Source organism: Meles meles, chromosome 1 (assembly GCF_922984935.1).
Source record: "Meles meles chromosome 1, mMelMel3.1 paternal haplotype, whole genome shotgun sequence".
NCBI classification, from domain to species: domain Eukaryota; kingdom Metazoa; phylum Chordata; class Mammalia; order Carnivora; family Mustelidae; genus Meles; species Meles meles.
In genome coordinates this window covers 31,823,485-31,842,322 of record NC_060066.1, presented here as the reverse complement: position 1 = coordinate 31,842,322, position 18,838 = coordinate 31,823,485, and the positions used below count along the sequence as shown (strand labels likewise).

Below are 18,838 nucleotides of genomic sequence, written 5' to 3'. Positions count from 1 at the left end.
AAACTTTGATTTCCTCCTTACTAAACATATTTTGGGGTACCAAACTAGGTAATTAGTTGATTACATTGATTAGGTAATATTTGTCTTTCTACTCCATTTCCCTTTACTAAGAAACAAAAGTAAGGAATAAGTAAGGGATAAAAATATCACATTCACAGCTATCTACCAGACTTTTGTTAGTCTGCTGGGAAGTTGGGGGAAGGGAGATTTTTTTTTTTTTTTTTTTTTTTTTTTTGGTGGGGTAATCTTGGGGAAATACCCAGCATCCTAGAAGGAGGACTATTAGACCATAGCATTAGTCTTATGTCTAGGAGAAGAACATGTTTTTACTCATGGGACTGACAGAAACTGTAAGTTTTCTGTAGTTTTAGCTTTTGTTCTGTAGTGGTTGTTGTTAGTCCCTTTGTAATAGATGGGTGGATTTGATCCTGCCCCTACATTTGTATTCTGTGGAAAATAAGTGCTTAGGGAAACACTTTCTCTGTGTGAGAGCCCTTTGTCAGACTGAAAAGACTGGAGAGTAGCACTCAATTCTGTAGAGAGTAGGTCATAGTACTTAGTTCCTACAGCGGGGGTTTGGCTGTATATGCAAACCACTTTATTCCTCAAGAAATGACTCTAGCAAGATAGTGAATATATTTTTAATTGAGGTTAGTTTCTTCAAATTCTGCATCTTTAATTGGTATAGGACATTTTGTAGAGATGTGTCCATTTTCTACTTAATCTGCTTCATCTTTTGGGTAATTAAATTCTGTACATGAAGTATGATTTACCAAAGGAATAAAAATTAATTTAAGACTAATTCAGTTCCATGGGGCACCTGGGTGGCTCAGTGGGTTAAAGCCTCTGCTTTCGGCCCAGGTCATGATCCCCGGTCCTGGGATAGAGCGCTGCATCACATCCGGCTCTCCAGTTAGCGGGGAACTTGCTTCCCTTCCTCTCTCTCTGCCTACCTCTCTGTCTACTTGTGATTTCTGTCTGTCAAATAAATAAATAAAATCTTAAAAAAAAAAAAAGACTAATTCAGTTCTATCATATATACTAGGAATCTGTATGTCTTTATTCATTTATTTTGATATGACCTATGTTTCTGTACTCATTTGATTTCACACCCTTTTCCTTTTTTTTTTTTAAAGATTTTATTTATTTATTTGACAGACAGAGATCACAGGTAGGCAGAGAGGCAGCCAGAGAGAGAGGAAGGGAAGCAGGTTCCCTGCTGAGCAGAGAGCCTGATGTGGGGCTCGATCCCAGGACCCTGGGATCATGACCTGAGCTGAAGGCAGAGGCTTTAACACACTGAGCCACCCAGGTGCCCCCACACCCTTTTTCTTAATTCACAGACTCTTTTGACAGTTTCTTGTGTATTCATTCATTATAGCCTGAGGAAATATTAGGATTGAGGATGTGATGAGTTTATAAGTCCCAAAATACAGCTTTTTACAAAAACAGTGTGAATGAGAAAAGGTAGATTTGTGACAGTAAAAAGAAACTATGACTTTATCAAATGTTAAAAGCTTATACTTAGGATGGCAGTTCATGTTCTCTCAGTGATACCTCCTACTCAGTGATATTGATATGGTTAGCTTGTAAGTGATTCCTTTTGTGAGCATAATTTAATTTTACTTCTAGCAAAGAAATGTGTTTAATATGGTAACAGAAGGAGCTTTAGTAGAAATAAGTATAAAATTAATGTTAACCAGAAGGATAGAAGGAATGCAGAGGAGTAGATAAGTCATATAATTTGAAAACTCTTGGCTAGGAGACTTGATCAGATTGAACACCCTGGGAAAAAAAAGAAAAATACAGCTGGCCATTTAGTATTTTGTGGAGATTTCTTTTCCTGCTCATAGAAAAACAGGCTGTGATTTTTTAAATTTTTAAGATCTAATTTCTCTTTCACCTTTACTGAAAATTTTTTTGTTCTTAATTGAAAGGTCTTTAATATTTTTATCTAATCCTGAAATTTAAAATTAATTTCAGAAGAGTTGAGCTCTTTTAGACAGTTGAGCTCTCAAAACTGAAGTATTTTACTATGGATAAATAAATAAATAAATACTATCAATCAATAAATAAGTAAGTAAATAAGGAAGCTCTTCAGACATTACCCTTTGGTCCTTAGGGTAATTTGTGAAAAATAATTAAGCAAAAATAATGTTAACAATAATAGCTATCATTTACTATGTTCAGGATAGTATGTCCTGTATGTGTGCATGTTATTTCATAAAAAAATGTATTTTGTATGTTGTCTTATTAATTCCATTGTTTTATGGAGAAATAGATCATAACCATTTTAGGTTTCTTTGTAAGTAGAATCAACCATCACATTGCATGCATTGTCAATTTGTAAAAGTCATTATGAGAAAACATATCTATTCAGTTTCTTTTCCCTTTTACTGTTCTCATGTCTTTCATAGCTTTCAACAGGCTTATATAACTTGTCAGAGTTACCTCAGTGTATATGGGTTAATTTATTTTAGTTGGTTAGAAGAAGAGCTTTTTAAAACCTACGTTAGAAGTCAACTCTTTCCAAGCCAGTGGTTCAACTGTGTTGATCATAAGAGCAATCTGTCATAGCTCAGGAGAGTCAGCACGTATTTATGGCACAACCAGAGTTCACTGTATTATGGTTTCTGTTTTAGGAATTGAGTCATGATCTGAGAGAGTTGTAGCTATTGTATCAACCTGAGGAAACTTGCGTGTTTTTGTGGACTTTTATAATAATGCTCCTCTTCATATATAGCTTTCAGCTGCATTATGCAAGAGACTGATCTAGGCACTTAAGAAGGTAAAGAATTTCTCTTAGGAATTCAGAATGTAGGAAAGCCATTAAGTTTTAGTCACAGATAACTGTTACAGTACCAACATAAAGAAATAATATAAAGATAAAAACTGAAAAGAGTCCTGTAGAAAGACTGAAGTAGACATGCCTGAGAAGGTACTGTTGATTAGATACACTTTTGAAAATCTAATTTTTACTTTCTAGAGCTTATTTTTCTTACTACCTTAGGTTTTTTAATGTATTTCATTACTTATTCTTCCTCTTCCTTTTTCTTATTCAGATCACATGGCATGGGTATGTTTCTTATCTTTACCTAAAAGAAATTCTTCCAGCATTGCCTTTAAGATATAATGTTGAGCTAAACTGATTTGGAGGGGAGAGTTGAAACTGCCTTTTCTTCGTAAAATGCTTGCCATTATGATTTTAGATGTTATCTTCGATTTTGTCTTTGATGTTAGCAAAGCATGTTGTTTTCTGTAGTGTTTACTTTATAAATAGCAACTATAATTCTGTTTATTCAATCAAATTCTGTCTATATGAAGCAGTTCATAAACCTTATATTGTGAACCAGTTGGATATAGCAGTTTTAAACTCATTCATGTGTATTTCACTATAGCTTGATGTTGGTATCTCCTGGATTTTCAGCATGGAGTGGGGAAAGAAACCCTGAATACAGTTCTCTTTCTCCATTTAAATTTCTCCATTTTTTTGTTTTGCTTTGTTCTGGCTCTTTTTCTCAACTGTCAGTGGAATTATTGTCTTCCTGTCTCCATATTCAGGTAGTGTCAGTGGCTGAGTATCACCGCAGGATCGATGCTCTAAATACTGAAGAACTGCGCACACTCTGCAGACGTCTCCAGGTGCCCCATTCAGTAGTTTAAACCCCTCCGGAGATTGAACACTCCCTGTTTTTAGTGTCTCCCGTCAGGGCAAATCTCATTTTTAAAGGATTTGTTTTGACTGTGGCACTAAAATAACCCATCAGAAAATTCCTTTTTGTTTTTAAAGAGTCCAGTTTTGCCTTGAAGAGCTCTAGATTATCTTTTCTGTCATCTTTTCATTTTTAAAATATTCAGAGGAATTTTCTGTCACTTGTAGAACTGTTCTCAGTATTGTGTTTCTTAGAGCAGTGAGGAGTGTTCATTTAATTTTAAAATTGGAAGAATGTTTTGGGTTTGAAGTTGAATCGTTACTAAATAAAATCTGAAAGATGAAGTACTATCAGACAATTGAAAACCTTTTAATGAATAACAAGGCTTAAATATTTTCTCTTCTTTAAGGTTATTTCAGTTGTATCAACCTCACATCAAATATTTTAATGAGATAAACTGTTTTTGTTTTTGAGGTATTCCTGGTTGGTATTAGAAATGCTTTAGAATAATATCGTAGATATCAGAACTAGATAAATTATTTAAAATTCCATGAAATAATCTTTGTGATTTTTTTTAAGAAACAAAGTGATACAATTGAACTCATTTTTCAGTTTTGTGTATTATTGTGTGCTTTCCTCTTCTTAATGAGATGATGTTTTCATGGCTGTGCTAGAACTACTGAATTTTTTTCTTTTCTTTTAATGCTTCTCATGCTGGCTTGGATTTTTTTTTTTAACCTTTCACATCATCAGAATAAGGGTAAAACATGCTGATGATGTGAAGGAATTAATATAGTTTAACATCTCATCAAAAAACAATACAGTTTTAGAACATGTATTGGTTGAAAATATATGCTGTTTAGGTTTGGTAAGAAATCTGGTAAAAGAACAAAATAATTTAGCAAGATTTCATTCTTAATGGAATCAGTTGCTGTACATTGCTGCATTTTAGTTATCTGCTCCAATAGAGTTCTGTTTTCCGACTTAAAAGTTACATCAATAAGTTATGTTTTACATCTTTTATTTCCTAATGTTACTGCATTTTAAATATTAAAATAAAAGTAATAATGGTACTTTATAAAATAATTTACTAAAAATATGAAAAAGTATCAACAGAATAGATTGTATCCAAGTTTGTTTTGAGTTAATTGACATCTTTATCATTTTAAGAATGTTGTTTTGGGATCATTTCCATCATGCAAAAGCATATATTCTTTTTTAATGGGTCAAATTTATCTAATTTTTAAAATATAGGTATGAAAAAATTGACTTTCAAATTTCTTGTGTGGTCCAACTCTATTTACAAAAAGTGTTTTGAAAGTAATAATAAGGAAGTCATTTTCTAAGTAATGGTAATTTTTCAGTGAAGCAAATCTATGTATGCACACATACTGATGAAAAGCTATACTTTCTTTGGATCATTCTTTAAAATTTTGGCACCCAGAAAGTTTTCTTAATAATTTCTGGCAAATTTTATGTTTACCATGAAAAAAAGAAAAATTCCCACATATTTTAAATAGCACTGATAAATAGCAAGCTAGCTGGCTCACTTTTGCCCTTCAGCAGGAAAATTAAAGTTTGCGTGTGACTTTTCCTTTCACACAGAAATAGGGATGTTAATCGTTATCTTTCCATCATATAGTGGTTGAGAAAAATATATGTTTATATTTAAAAAATCTTTTTCTACCTTGGATATACTACTGTTATTAGATGGAGCATCTTTTGACTTCTAAAATCCTAAATTAAAGTTTTAGCCCATTTTTTTAAGGCACAAAGTTTTATTTCTCTCAAAAGGCAGACATTGTTTAATGTATGTTGCAGTTTTATATTAACATGCTGCTGCTGTTTACTTCTTTAGATTACTACAAGAGAAGACCTAAATTCAAAGCAGATTGCTCCACTGAAAGCAGACCTGGAGTCTGAATCTTTTCGACCAAACCTAAGTGATCCCAGTGAACTCTTACTGCCAGACCAAATTGAAAAGGTATGACATATGTGCATTGATACATATGTGCACATGTGCACATATACATTTGTGCATTTCTGAGCGTGTGCCCGTAGGAGTAAAATGGCCTCTTTTCAGTTGTTTTCAAGCTAAAGAAGTAGGGTTACTGTTGTTAGTCTTCCTTTCCTGTGAATAAAAGTAAACAAAATATAGCAACTAGTACAACAGAAGATGTTCGGAGCAGACATTAGAATAAACAATAGCAATTTAGATGAGGTGTTATAATAGCCAAAATTTTGATTTCTTACTGTGTAGTAGTTACTTGGTTTATGTGATTATGTCATGTGTTTTTTACAGGACCTATCAGAGTTGGATACTCTTATTGTGTGTATTTTATGAGTGAAAAAATTTAGGCATAGAGAAATTTAGTATTTTTCTCAAGGTCACACAGCTATAAAATGTTGAAGCTCAGTTTCTAGGGCCCATTATTTGAGAGTTTGTTAATAATCTAACAGTCCATTCAGTTTTTTTGCCAATTTAATACAGAGGGTAAAAACAATAAGTAAACCCTATTTCTTGTCTTTCTTCTAATCCATGTCCTTACTTGGCATGTTCCTTTCTTTTCCTGGTGTACAATTACTGTTTCATTCTGAGAAGTGTACAGTTATTCTTTATGCATCTCTGTATCTTTGATAATAATTTCTACTGATATTTTTATAGCCTACATTTTATAAAGTACCATTACATTTCAGCTGACATTACTGTCTTGTATATTAACAATAAGCTATCAAGTAAAATGTTAACATTTTATTTTTCAAAGCTTACCAAGCATCTTCCACCAAGAACAATTGGCTATCCATGGACTCTTGTTTATGGCACTGGGAAGCATGGCACAAGCTTGAAGACTCTTTATCGAACAATGACAGGTTTAGACACCCCAGTGCTGATGGTGATTAAAGACAGTGATGGGCAGGTATGAAAAATGACTAAATAGACACCTTACCCTTTAAGATCTTACAGTTAAAAGAAACATTTAATATATTTTTCATAAAAATTATTTCCATTAGTACATTTTTATTATCTGATAATTTTATTAGTACTTCTAATATAGAAGGCATTTTTGAGTGCTACAGAGGATAGCATGAATCCTTTAAGGGATTATAGTCTGGTAAAAAAGAACATTTAGGTATACTAGTATCTCCTGGAATAAGCAAAATATGCCAAATGTAGTGAGAACCAAGAGAAAGCAAAAGTGGTGTTCATATCTATTTGGACAAGGTGAGAATGAAGTTCACGGAAAGGGTGAAAATTATAGAGTCTTGAAGCATAGTTTTGGGAAAGTTAAAGATAATTGTGTGAAGAAGATACCAAGAACAAAACCATAGGTAAGCAAGAGAAATATTGCTATTGGTTTTGGTTTGTTCCTGAAACATCTAATTCAGGTCAGTTAGTTCAGATTGGAGAGTAATGACAGGATGAAATAGCAATATTAATTTAAAAAGCAAAACACTACTACTACTGACATCTTTATTATGCTGTTTCCACATATTTGACTAATCATTGATGTGCATTACCTTATTTAATCATCAAAGCCCTATGAGATTGATACTTTTATCATCACTGTTCTAAAGAAGAGTAACTATGACTAAAAGAATTTCATCAACTTCCCCAAAGTTATACACCCAGTAAAAGGTAATTGCAGCACAAAAATGAAGGAACTTCTTACTACATGCCATAGCATAGATTTGTGTCACAAATGTTATATTGAGTTGAAAATCAGACACTAAGGAGTAACTGTCTTACAAATGCATTTAAGGAAATTTCATAAATGGGCAAAACATATCTATGGTATTCTGGCTTTTTAACTTCCCTGGGGAAGTGTTAATGATGTTCTGTTTCTTGTTCTAAATGAAGGTCAAATGGGACTGCTTTGTGATAATTCCACATTGAGCTGTGTGTTTATATTTATTTGAAATATGTATATGTGTATGCTTACAACTTTCAGTAAGAAAGTCTATTTTAAAAATATAAATACCGTAAAAGTAGATTCAATAGATTATAAAAAATTAAGACTGTTAAAGTGACTATAGAAATCATCTATAAAACTCTCTACATTCCCATTTTATGATGTGGAAACTTAGACCCAGAGCATTGAAATACCTTGTCCCAGTTCCTTATTCACTCATTCTTTTTCTAGGTTATTTATGTTTTGTATCTTGTTCTGTGTAAAAGTATAGCATTACAGGTCCAAGCAATTCAGACCAAAAGCCTTCCCTCACTGAATTTATTGTCTAATGAAGACGAAAAGAGCATATACCTTTTTAGTAGTAGAATGTTTACCTGTGCAGAAGGGTTTTTGCTTTCCTAAATCCTGTAATCCCCCTGTAACTTGTTATCCTTATTGTACATGTGTTGTGCATATGTTCTCCAGAAATGTGATAATCACTTTTTTTTTTTTAAAGATTTTATTTATTTATTTGACAGAGAGAGATCACAAGTAGACAGAGAGGCAGGCAGAGAGAGAGAGAGGAGGAAGCAGGCTCCCCACTGAGAAGAGACCCCCGATGTGGGGCTTGATCCCAGGACCCTGGGATCATGACCTGAACCGAAGGCAGAGGCTTTAACCCACTGAGCCACCCAGGTGCCCCGATAATCACTTTTTAAGATTGTTTAATTGTCATAATAAGCATCCTTTTTTAATTTAAAAAAAAATTTTTTTAATTAAAGATTTTTATTTATTTATTTGACAGAGAGGGACAGACAGCAAGAGAGGGAACACAAGCAGGGGGAGTGGGAGAGGGAGAAGCAGGCTTCCTGCTGAGCGGGAAGCCCAGTGTGGGGCTCAGTCCCAGGATCCTGGGATCATGACCTGAGCCCAAGGCAGCCGCTTAATGACTGAGCCACCCATGCACCCCAATAAGCATCCTTTTAGATTTCAAAACTAGGAAAAATTTTCCATTGAGAACCTGATAGGCTTTGTACTTGACAATAATGCAAATTTTATAACAGCCGATCGTGTTTTCCTTTTTAAGTAGAAGTAGATAAAATTATATTACATTTCTGGTTGTTTTTACATCTTAACTTAAACCTAAATAATGAGGTAATGCTTAATGAAGCAAATTAATAGTCATGTCATTGAGCATGCCTTTTTTTAATCCTTAGGTTTTTGGTGCATTAGCATCTGAGCCATTTAAAGTGAGTGATGGCTTTTATGGTACTGGAGAGACCTTTGTTTTTACATTCTGTCCAGAGTTTGAGGTAAGGACAATTATTCCAAAATCTGGTTTATAAAGAGATGGCATAATGAAAAGAACATGCACTTTGGAGTCATATACACTTGCATTTGACTCTCATCTCTGTCTTTTACTAACTGTAACTTAGCACTTTTTGACCATTTTGAGGTCCAACTTTCCTATGGATAGAATGGGAACCATAAAATGTAACAAGATTGTTTAAAAATTAAATGAGAATCATACACTTGACATAGTACCAGACATACATCATGGTCTCAGTAAGGAGTATACATCATTATTACTGTTCTGAATTTCCTTTGTGAAATTCTTAGAAACTTTCAGTGACTAAGTTGCATGATGTAAGTATTGAAAACTTAAAAAATAAATCATTTGGGTTTAAATCAGTTAATTACCTGACTTCTTTTTCCTTATTATGGCTTGATTAACTTAAATTGACTACATTCCAGTGCCAGTAAGATCTAAAATGTAGAGATGTACATGAATTTCAGTCAATATGTTGACTGTTTAAAACATTGCATGCAGTCGCAGCATCTTAGATACATTGAAGTTCAGTGTGTCAGACCTTTCCTAAGAGTTGAAATTATAATCTTGAAAAAGGAATCAGCACAGTTGGTTAAAAAAAGTAGTCTTTAAAAATAGTTTCTATAATGAGCAGAATAGGAAGGGTTTGATAATACACTAGATGTCTTGTGCTTCACTGGCTCACCAGATTAACCAGTGCTTTTTGTTCACTCATAAAATATAACCGATGCCTGCAGCTAACTGGAAGTTTATAATTATTACAGATTTTTTTTTTTTTTTTAAGATTTGTTTACTCATTTGAGAAAGTATGAGGGGGGTGGGGGTGAGGGCAGGGGGAGAGAGAGGCAGAGCAGCAGACTCCCTACTAATCATGAAGCCTGATGTGGGGCTGGATCTCACCACCCATGAGATGATGATCTCAGCCAAAACCAGGAGCCATAAGCAAACTGACTGAACCACCCAGGTTCCCGTTACAGATTTTTTAAGCATCAGTTATGCTTATATTTAAATCTTTCTATGCTATTTCTACCAGATAATGTTACAAATTAGATGTTTTATAACTATGAAAAAGCAAATGTTAAAGTTTATTTTATTGAAAAAAATTAAAAAATAAAAATATTTTATTGAAAACTATAATGAATACTTAGGAAAAAGTTGATAAAGATGAGGTGTGGTGGTAGAAATGGCTGTTTATTAGGTTTAAGTAAAATTCCCACGGAAGATTAGTAAAAAAGGTATTTAAGAATATGAACATATAGAAATTTTGCTCTTGGACTTCTTAAGTGTTTTTATGTCCTCACTGCTCTTTAAAAAAATTGAAACTAGAAACCATAAACATACGTAGTAGGGTTACATAAGAATGATGATAGGCAAATCTGTATCCAAAGAAAAGACCCTTGGCCTTATATCAAAGTATTATCAAATTAGTGTACATTTATGTTTAATGGTAAAAGTTAATGGCATCTATTTTAATTTTTTAAAATTTAAGATTTTCTTCTTCAACTTTTTTCACTAACCACCCAGTTCTTGACACATACATAGAAAAGAGAACTATGTGTAAAGAGATAATAAGATTTGAGGAATTGGAAATGAAAGTTGTGTGCTTTTAAACTTAGTCATACAACTACTGAAGCCCAAAGCATCATACCCTTTTGCCCAGTCTTTTGTTCGTGCTGTTACTATTCCTCTTACTGTCAATCTAGGCTTTGTTAAGTAGTTTGGATTTAGGAGAACTAACTATATATAGTAACCATTTTCATCTATATATTTAAAGCTTTCTTTTTATTTATGTAGGTCTTTAAGTGGACAGGAGATAATATGTTTTTTATCAAAGGAGACATGGATTCACTAGCTTTTGGTGGTGGAGGGTAAGTCTCTTGGACATTTTACCATGAGGTATTTAAAGAAACTATTCATCTGTGTTATTTATAAAATCAGTTATTTTTGGAAAGTTTGGACATTAGAATCTTAATTTGTATATTATGATTAAGAAAATACGTTTACAGGGAGTGCTTACAGGTAGTATGTGAAACTATTGATAAAATATTTGTTTATTCATTTTTAAATGCTGTTGATTCCCTTTTGATTAAAACCCATCTTTTAGAGTAGAGGGACTCCTTGGTATTTGAAAGTGAAATACACTAATATCTTAGACCTTCTCAAGTGTTTTAAAAAACACGATGGTATGTTGTTTCTCTCAATGTATTAAAAAGATTCAATTGTTTCCTTTTTATTCTACCCTGGAGACTATTTGGATGGATATGTAGGAGAATAATAGGAATTTGTTTTCTTATTTGCTTTGTTTTTAACAGTATGCTTCAGTCATTAATTTGATTTCCCTTTGCATAGGAAGCACTATGAGAACTTTTGTTTATTCTGGCACCCCAACTTTATTCAATCTTTAAAAGACAGTGTTTGGAAGTAGTTTGCTCTACTTCTCCTAGCCTAAACTTTCAAATAGTGCTTCTTAGCAAACGTTGACTCCTTCTTTTGGTATTTCTCTCCATCCTTCAGGATCAGATATAAAGTATGCTAAATAATTCCCAAACTTATAAAAGTATTATTTGTTTCCCACAGCTGAGGGTTTACAATAATTGATTTAGGCTGCAGAATCTTGTTAGTATGCAAGAATATTCGTTATCCTGAGTGATTCTAACAAATTTCTCTTAAGCTTTTATATAGGTAGGTGTTTGGAAGACATGATTTCAGTGATTAAAAAATTACCATGGTTATTATAGCCTTCTCTGAGGGACCTAACCAGATAACTAAAAACCATGTTATTCTTAGTTGTTGGAATCAGCATATGTTTATATATTCCAATTACACCTTTTTTTTTAATTGGTGGGTGCAGGCAGTCATTTGGCCCTACTTCAACTGGTAGTCGTAATGTGATTCATTTAGCTCTCTAGGAAGTCCTCATAGGCTGATAATTTCAAGCTCTTAAAGATGCCTTTGAATCTTTGAAAATAACATACATAATGTCATTAGATGTCTGCTGGAACTTGATTTTGATTATACCACATGATTGCAGTTAGCTAAACTAAACATTGGGTCATTCGATAGCAACTTAAGTTTACAGTCTTTGGAGAAGGAGAGTACAGGCTCAGAAACATAGAGCAACACGGACTTTGATATTCCAGAATTCCAAACAGGAGCCCCAAATATAAATCATGATGTGATGGACTAAGTATAGGCTTTGGAGTTAGACCTGATTTAGATTGTTTTCAACATATATTACATATGGGACCTTGAGCAAATTGAAGTCTATAAAGTTTCTTAAGTTGTGAATTGGAGATTGAACTCTTAACATTAACCATGCATGTTAATGTTAGATGAGAAGGGGTTTTCATGTTAAATACATTAAATATTTTAACTCCTGTCAAATATATTAAAACCATTTACCAAAGAAACCCGTAATACCAGGCAAAGAATAACAGAGTGGCACCTGTACAGTCAAAAGAATTCTTTGTGAAGTTAATTTTAGAGGATTCATTTTGTTGCTTAATCTGTGCACTAAGTGATTTTTATACTGGGATGTGAGCAAAACAAAATTGCCTTGTACTAATATGGAAAGGAGTAGGAAAGAGTTTGAAAAAATGAATGATTTTAGAGTTTTGAATATTGAAATGTCACATTAAAATTATTATTTTACAACCCCTGCAATATTTATCTTACAATTTAGGGCATAAGTATTAAGAGATTATTGCTAAAACTGTTTTCTTTTATGTATTGCAGGGGAGAATTTGCCCTTTGGCTTGATGGAGATCTCTACCATGGAAGAAGCCATTCTTGTAAAACATTTGGGAATCATACACTTTCTAAGAAGGAAGATTTCTTTATTCAAGACATTGAAATCTGGGCTTTTGAATAAATGTAATGCTCTCTGTCTTAGCAGGATACTGGCCCAAACCTGACGTGGACAAGCATTGTTTGGAAAGTTCAAGAAGCAATACAATGTAACATGTCACTTGTGCTTTAAAATTAATCGTATCACCATTTTTTACAGCGATAATTTTAGAATTTATTTTTAAAATCATGTTTCTGACCCAGGGTTTTTTAGGTTTAGACCATGGTGTGGGTCCATGCAGTATAACAGCTTGGGTTTTGTCAGAATTTTGGCAGCATTTTAATCATAGTAACCACCTCATCTACAGTCCATGTTATCTCAGTCTCCTAATAGGATGGTGCTCTTTTTTTGAACCTCTTTTGGTTTGTTGTTTTTAAAACTCTGTTGATTGTTTTACTGGAGCAGTCTAATTGGGACATTGAGAGAATGAAGACTAGATAATGCTGTGAGGTATTTGTGAGGTTGCAACAGGTGACTTTTGGACAGGCTCAACTTAGTCATTCTTGTGAAGGAAAAAACACATGCCAAAATAATGAATAGTCCATAAACCACTGAGTTCTAGTTTTAATTCATACTACAACATTCTCTTTATTAATTTTCAGGTATTCTCAATTTCATTTTAATAAAAATGAAAATTGAAGAGAATTCTGGTTGTAATAGACCACAGTGCACATGATCTGCAGGTTTGGGCGTAAGCTTTCATGACTGGATTATCTGATAAAGTTATATAATACAAAGGAGAATGAGAACTTGATTCTAGTGGACTTAATATATCAAGCAAGAAAATATACTATTTACATATTTGTAGCTTAGCAGGGCATTATCATAAGTACAAAAACTATGAAACAGATGCATATTTCTTCAACATATTGTGTCAGATACACTGTTTTATTGTTCTGTTGTTTTAGCCTTCTTGCACACCAACTCCCAAAATATAGGTTCCTGTTCAAAAGAGAAAAAAAAAGTGTTTTTTTGAGTGATATATGTTATTAACTACCATTAGCATTTGCTGTTATAAAAGGGCAATGATTATAGTAGACAATATTGTAACTCAGTAGACTTGTTGAATATGTTGAATATGTTGAATACTTACTGTCAAGTGACCTCAAAAAAAACAAAGACAAGATAGATTATACTAGTAGTTCTTATCCTCTTTTGTAAGAAATCAGTAATATGCCATTGTGGCGGTCATTCATCAGTTAATTTCAAAGCTTCATGTTAGGCAAAAAAAAAAAAAAAAAATCCTGCTGTTATACATGTGACAGTGACCTTGTGCTGAAATTTCAGCTATTCCAGATAAACATTGTATATTATCTTGTAAATTAATGTTTAAAGGTAGTTTTGTTCTTATAGAAAGTGTTGATTGCCAGGCTGCTTATAGCACTTTAAATTATTATAAAAAGGAAATTATAAGCCAAATATGTTGGCTTTAGTAGTTTTAGTTGTATAGGAGTTGAATATATTTAGATCTTTTGAAAGTTTAGATAATTATCTAAAGAAAGCATAATGCTAATGGAAAACAAAATCTGATCTATTTAATATGCTATCGCTGAATGTGAATAGAAATGTGGGCATCACTTCCTTGTCTATGTAAAGCTCTATCATTATAAGTTAGTAACAGTATATAGATTAAATGTTTACAACATAGAGAATTGTAAATAAATATATCATTTTTCCCCCTTTGGTCTTCCACAGCAGTATTATTGTCTTTGTGGAGTTGACTAATAATTAAAAGAAAATAAATAATTTAAAAAATCCTGTATTGGATTTCAGTTACAATAAGGTCATAGTGGTGTATACCAAATAAAATTAAATACTTAAATACAAATTTGAGTTTGGATTTATTTAATAATCAAGTTACTTTCATATCTAAGAAGTCTTTGATTAAGCCTACTACTATGGTTTATGTGTAAAAAATGCTTTTAGTAGTTTTGGGTAGTGTGGTGGTAATAGTAATGATAGAAGGATGCATTCAAGTAGAGCATCATAGTTTAAAATAATGAGGAAAAGAGTGTACTTGGCTTGTGAAAAAGTGCGCAAGTCACTTGATATTTTTAAATTACGTTATTTTCTTTTTTGATGAGGAGTGCATAGCCAGGTAGGACTGATGGCATAAAGAATTTCGTTATGTGCAGTGCCAAGAAATTTAGATTTTTTTTTTATCTCATAGGAGCAATTAAGAAATTTTGAGTGGAGGAATGACACAATCACGTTTACACTTCAGAAAGATCTCTAAAAATTAGATTGATAGAGTAAAAAACTAGAGACCAGGAGACAAGCCTTTACACAGTCCAGAGGAAAAATGATGAGGCCTGAATAAGAATTGTAGCAATAGTGATCAAGAAGGGAGCATGGATTTGAAAGAGATTTAGGAATTAGTGTTAACACAATTTCATTACTACTTGTCAGAAAGAGATAAGGATAATTCTTAGGTGTTTTACTTAGGAACTGGGTAAATTTTCCATTGATACGAGTGATGTACAAAAAGAAGCAGCAGATAGGGAAATTAGGTTGGTTATGAGAAATTAGCTGATGGGGAGGGGCGTTACTATTTCATTCTGTTAAAAAAAATTTTAAATCAACAGTATACAAGTAGATATTGCAGCTATAACTTACAAATGAAATGCCCTTGAAGATTATAGACTGAGTGAAAAGAGGGAATTCTTGAGATTAATTTTGGAGATATGGTAGTAATTAAGTGATAGGCAGAAGGAAAGATTCTTAAGCCTCATTTCTAGAAGCTAGAACAACAACAAATTAAACCTAATGAAAAAAAAGGGCAAAATGAAGATAGGAACAGAAGTCAGTAAAATTTAAGCCAGGACACAAGACAAAATCTGAGAATAATAAAACTAAACCTCTAGGAAGATGAAGAAAAAGTACCATTGAAAAGTGAAAGACATTACTACAGAGCCCTCTAGACTGTAAAAAGGAGAGCATATTGTCACCAAATTTTTACATCAATAAACTTGACAATGTAGGTAAGATGGAAAAACATTTTGGAAAACAGAATTTGTTAAACCTGACCCAAGAAGAAATAATGATTTTTGCATTGCAGAATTTGAGTTGGTTAATAAAAAAAATTGTCCGCAAAATATCCAGGTCCAGATGGTTCCACTAGGTAATTCTTTTAAGTATTAAGGAAAAAAAGTCAGTCTTAATTAGGTGAACTTTACCCAGGGTATTAAGAGAGAACTTCGGATATTGCCTTTTGAGGCCAGCGTGACCTTGATACCGAAACTTTACAATCCTTACAAGGAAGTAAAGTTCTAAAACAGTCTCTTATGAATATAGTTATAAAATCCTACATAAAATAGCCACAAATCAAATCATCCATATATAAAAGAATAGTATAAGCAAATTAAGTTTATTCCAGGAAAGCAAGAGCAGTTAACATTTCAACATACCATTTACTAGATTTACAGAAAAAAAAAAAAATTTCATGATCATCTCTATAGAAGCAAAAGAAGCTTTTGGTTAATTTCACAGCCAGTTTTAGAATAAAAATTCAGCAAACTAGGAAAGAAAGCTTCTTCCTTAATCATTAATGATTTAAAAAATTATTCTTGACAGATGTACAGGAAACATTATGTTTAATAGTGATTTGCTGAAAGTTTCCTCCCAGAGATAGGAAGCCTGGCAATAACTGCTATCAGCACTTCTATTCAACATGGTTCCGGAAGTTTCAACCAGTGAAAAAGCAACAAAGGAGGCCTAACGATTGGGAAGGAAGAACTTCAAATGTCATTTATATATGACATGATTGTGGACATGGAACATTTCAAAAAGATCAAAGTTTTAGAATTAGTTTTTAGATTAAGCAAGTTTACTAAATACAAGTTCAATATAAAAAGGTTTCATTTTTCATGTACAACCAACAATTAGAAAATGACGCTTAGAATATTGCCCTTTGTAATACCATTGAAAATACTGCATATATAGCAAAAAAAAGACCTCAGTCTTTATATACCATATTCATGATTGGAAGACAGTACTGAAAGATGTCAGTTCCCCAAATCAATCTCTACTGGCAGTGAAAATCTCGGCCAGGTTTATTTTTGGAAACTAAGTTGATTCTAAATTTATGTGGGAAATTTAAAGACAAAGAATAGCCAAGGAAGCACTGAAGAATGAGGTTGTAGTCTTGAACACCAGATACTACGATTAAAAAGCTAAGTAAGACAATGTGATATTGGTCAAAGGATTTACAGAGGAGAGAATCAAAATCAAGGGTCCAGAAAATTATTTTTATTGAAAAGCTGACACTTGCTCAGTGGAGAGTATGCTCTCTTAAATAAATGGTGCTGGATTAATTGGATATGTGTAATGAACAAATAACCTTGATCCATCTCACACCACATACAAAAATTACAGATTGTAGCTCTAAATGGAAAAGGTAAAATAGTAAAGCAACACAGAATATCTCATGAACTTCGAGTATGAATACATTCGTTAAATGGGGCACAAAAGTACTCACAAGGGAAATGAGCTCTACTATATTAAAATTTCAAGAACTTTCATCAAAAATCATTAAAAGGGAAAAGGCAAGCAACAGGGTGGAAGGTTTGTATAATACACAGATCTAATGAATGTCTCAAGCACACCATATATAATCAACTACAAATCGAAAAAGTTCAACAAAAAAGACAAAACTTCGGCAATTCCTAAGACAGAATAAATACCCAATAAAGTCTACCTTAAAATGTGAAGTGAAACAACTTTGGACATTTTTCTTGGCAGTATCTGCTAAAGCTAAGCTGTTGACCAGCAATTTAATTCCTTGGTATATACCCAAGAGCAATATGTGGATTTCTTTTTTGTTTGTTTTTTTGTTTTTTTGTTTATTTTCAGGGTAACAGTGTTTATGCACCACACCCAGTGCTCCATGCAGTACGTGCCCTCCCTATTACCCACCACCTGGTTCCTCAACCTCCTACCCCCCCACCCCTTCAAAACCCTCTGGTGGTTTTTCAGAGTCCATAGTCTCTCATGGTTCATCTCCCCTTCCAGTTTCCCTCAATTCCCTCTCCTCTCCATCTCCCCATGTCCTCCGTGTTCTTTGTTATGTTCCACAAATAAGTGAGACCTTATGACACTTGACTGTCTCTGCTTGACTTATTTCGCTCAGCTTAATCTCTTCCAGTCCCGTCCATGTTGCTGCAAAAGTTGGGTATTCATCCCTTCTGATGGAGGCATTGTGTATATGTACCACATCTTCCTTAGCCATTCATCCGTTGAAGGGCATCTTGGTTCTTTCCACAGTTTGGCGACCATGGCCATTGCTGCAATAAACATTGGGGTACAGATGGCTCTTCTTTTCACTACATCTGTATCTTTGGGGTAAATACCCAGCAGTGCAATTGCAGGGTCATAGGGAAGCTCTATTCTTAATTTCTTGAGGAATCTCCACACTGTTCTCCAAAGTGGCTGCACCAACTTGCATTCCCACCAACAGTGGAAGAGGGTTTCCCTTTCTCCACATTCTCTCCAACACACGTTGTTTCCTGTCTTGCTAATTTTGGCCATTCTAACTGGTGTCAGGTGGTATCTCAATGTAGTTTTAATTTGAATCTCCCTGATGGCTAGTGATGATGAACATTTTTTCATGTGTCTGATAGCCATTTGTATGTCTTCATTGGAGAAGTGTCTGTTCATATCTTCTGCCCATTTTTTGATATGATTCTCTGTTTTGTGTGTGTTGAGTTTCAGGAGTTCTTTATAGATCCTGGATATCAACCTTTTGTCTGTACTGTCATTTGCAAATATCTTCTCCCATTCCATGGGTTGCCTTTTTGTTTTGTTGACTGTTTCCTTTGCTGTGCAGAAGCTTTTGATCTTGATGAAGTCCCAAAAGTTCATTTTCGCTTTTGTTTCCTTGGCCTTTGGAGACATATCTTGAAAGAAGTTGCTGTGGCTGATATCGAAGAGGTTACTGCCTATGTTCTCCTCTAGGATTCTGATGGATTCCTATCTCACGTTGAGGTCTTTTATCCATTTCGAGTTTATCTTTGTGTACGGTGTAAGAGAATGGTCGAGTTCCATTCTTCTACATATCGCTGTCCAGTTTTCCCAGCACCATTTATTGAAGAGACTGTCTTTTTTCCATTGTATATTTTTT

General features: G+C 33.5%; 1 protein-coding gene across 9 annotated transcripts in view; it reads left to right on the top strand.

Annotated features, from left to right (window-relative positions):
- The window catches only part of OXR1 (oxidation resistance 1), a 454,407-nt gene extending 439,859 nt beyond the window's left edge, over window positions 1–14,548 (top strand). For 6 of the 9 annotated variants that reach the window (XM_046004493.1, XM_046004539.1, XM_046004532.1 and 3 more), the window contains 6 exons: window positions 3,562–3,642; window positions 5,512–5,637; window positions 6,419–6,571; window positions 8,761–8,856; window positions 10,668–10,741; window positions 12,609–14,548. In XM_046004493.1, the coding sequence (XP_045860449.1) occupies window positions 3,562–3,642; window positions 5,512–5,637; window positions 6,419–6,571; window positions 8,761–8,856; window positions 10,668–10,741; window positions 12,609–12,744 (666 nt within the window). In that variant the 3' untranslated portion in view covers window positions 12,745–14,548. The remainder of the gene's footprint in view (window positions 1–3,561; window positions 3,643–5,511; window positions 5,638–6,418; window positions 6,572–8,760; window positions 8,857–10,667; window positions 10,742–12,608) is intronic. The other 3 variants (XM_046004513.1, XM_046004522.1, XM_046004563.1) reach the window with 1 other exon arrangement.
- The last annotated feature ends 4,290 nt before the right edge of the window (window positions 14,549–18,838 follow it).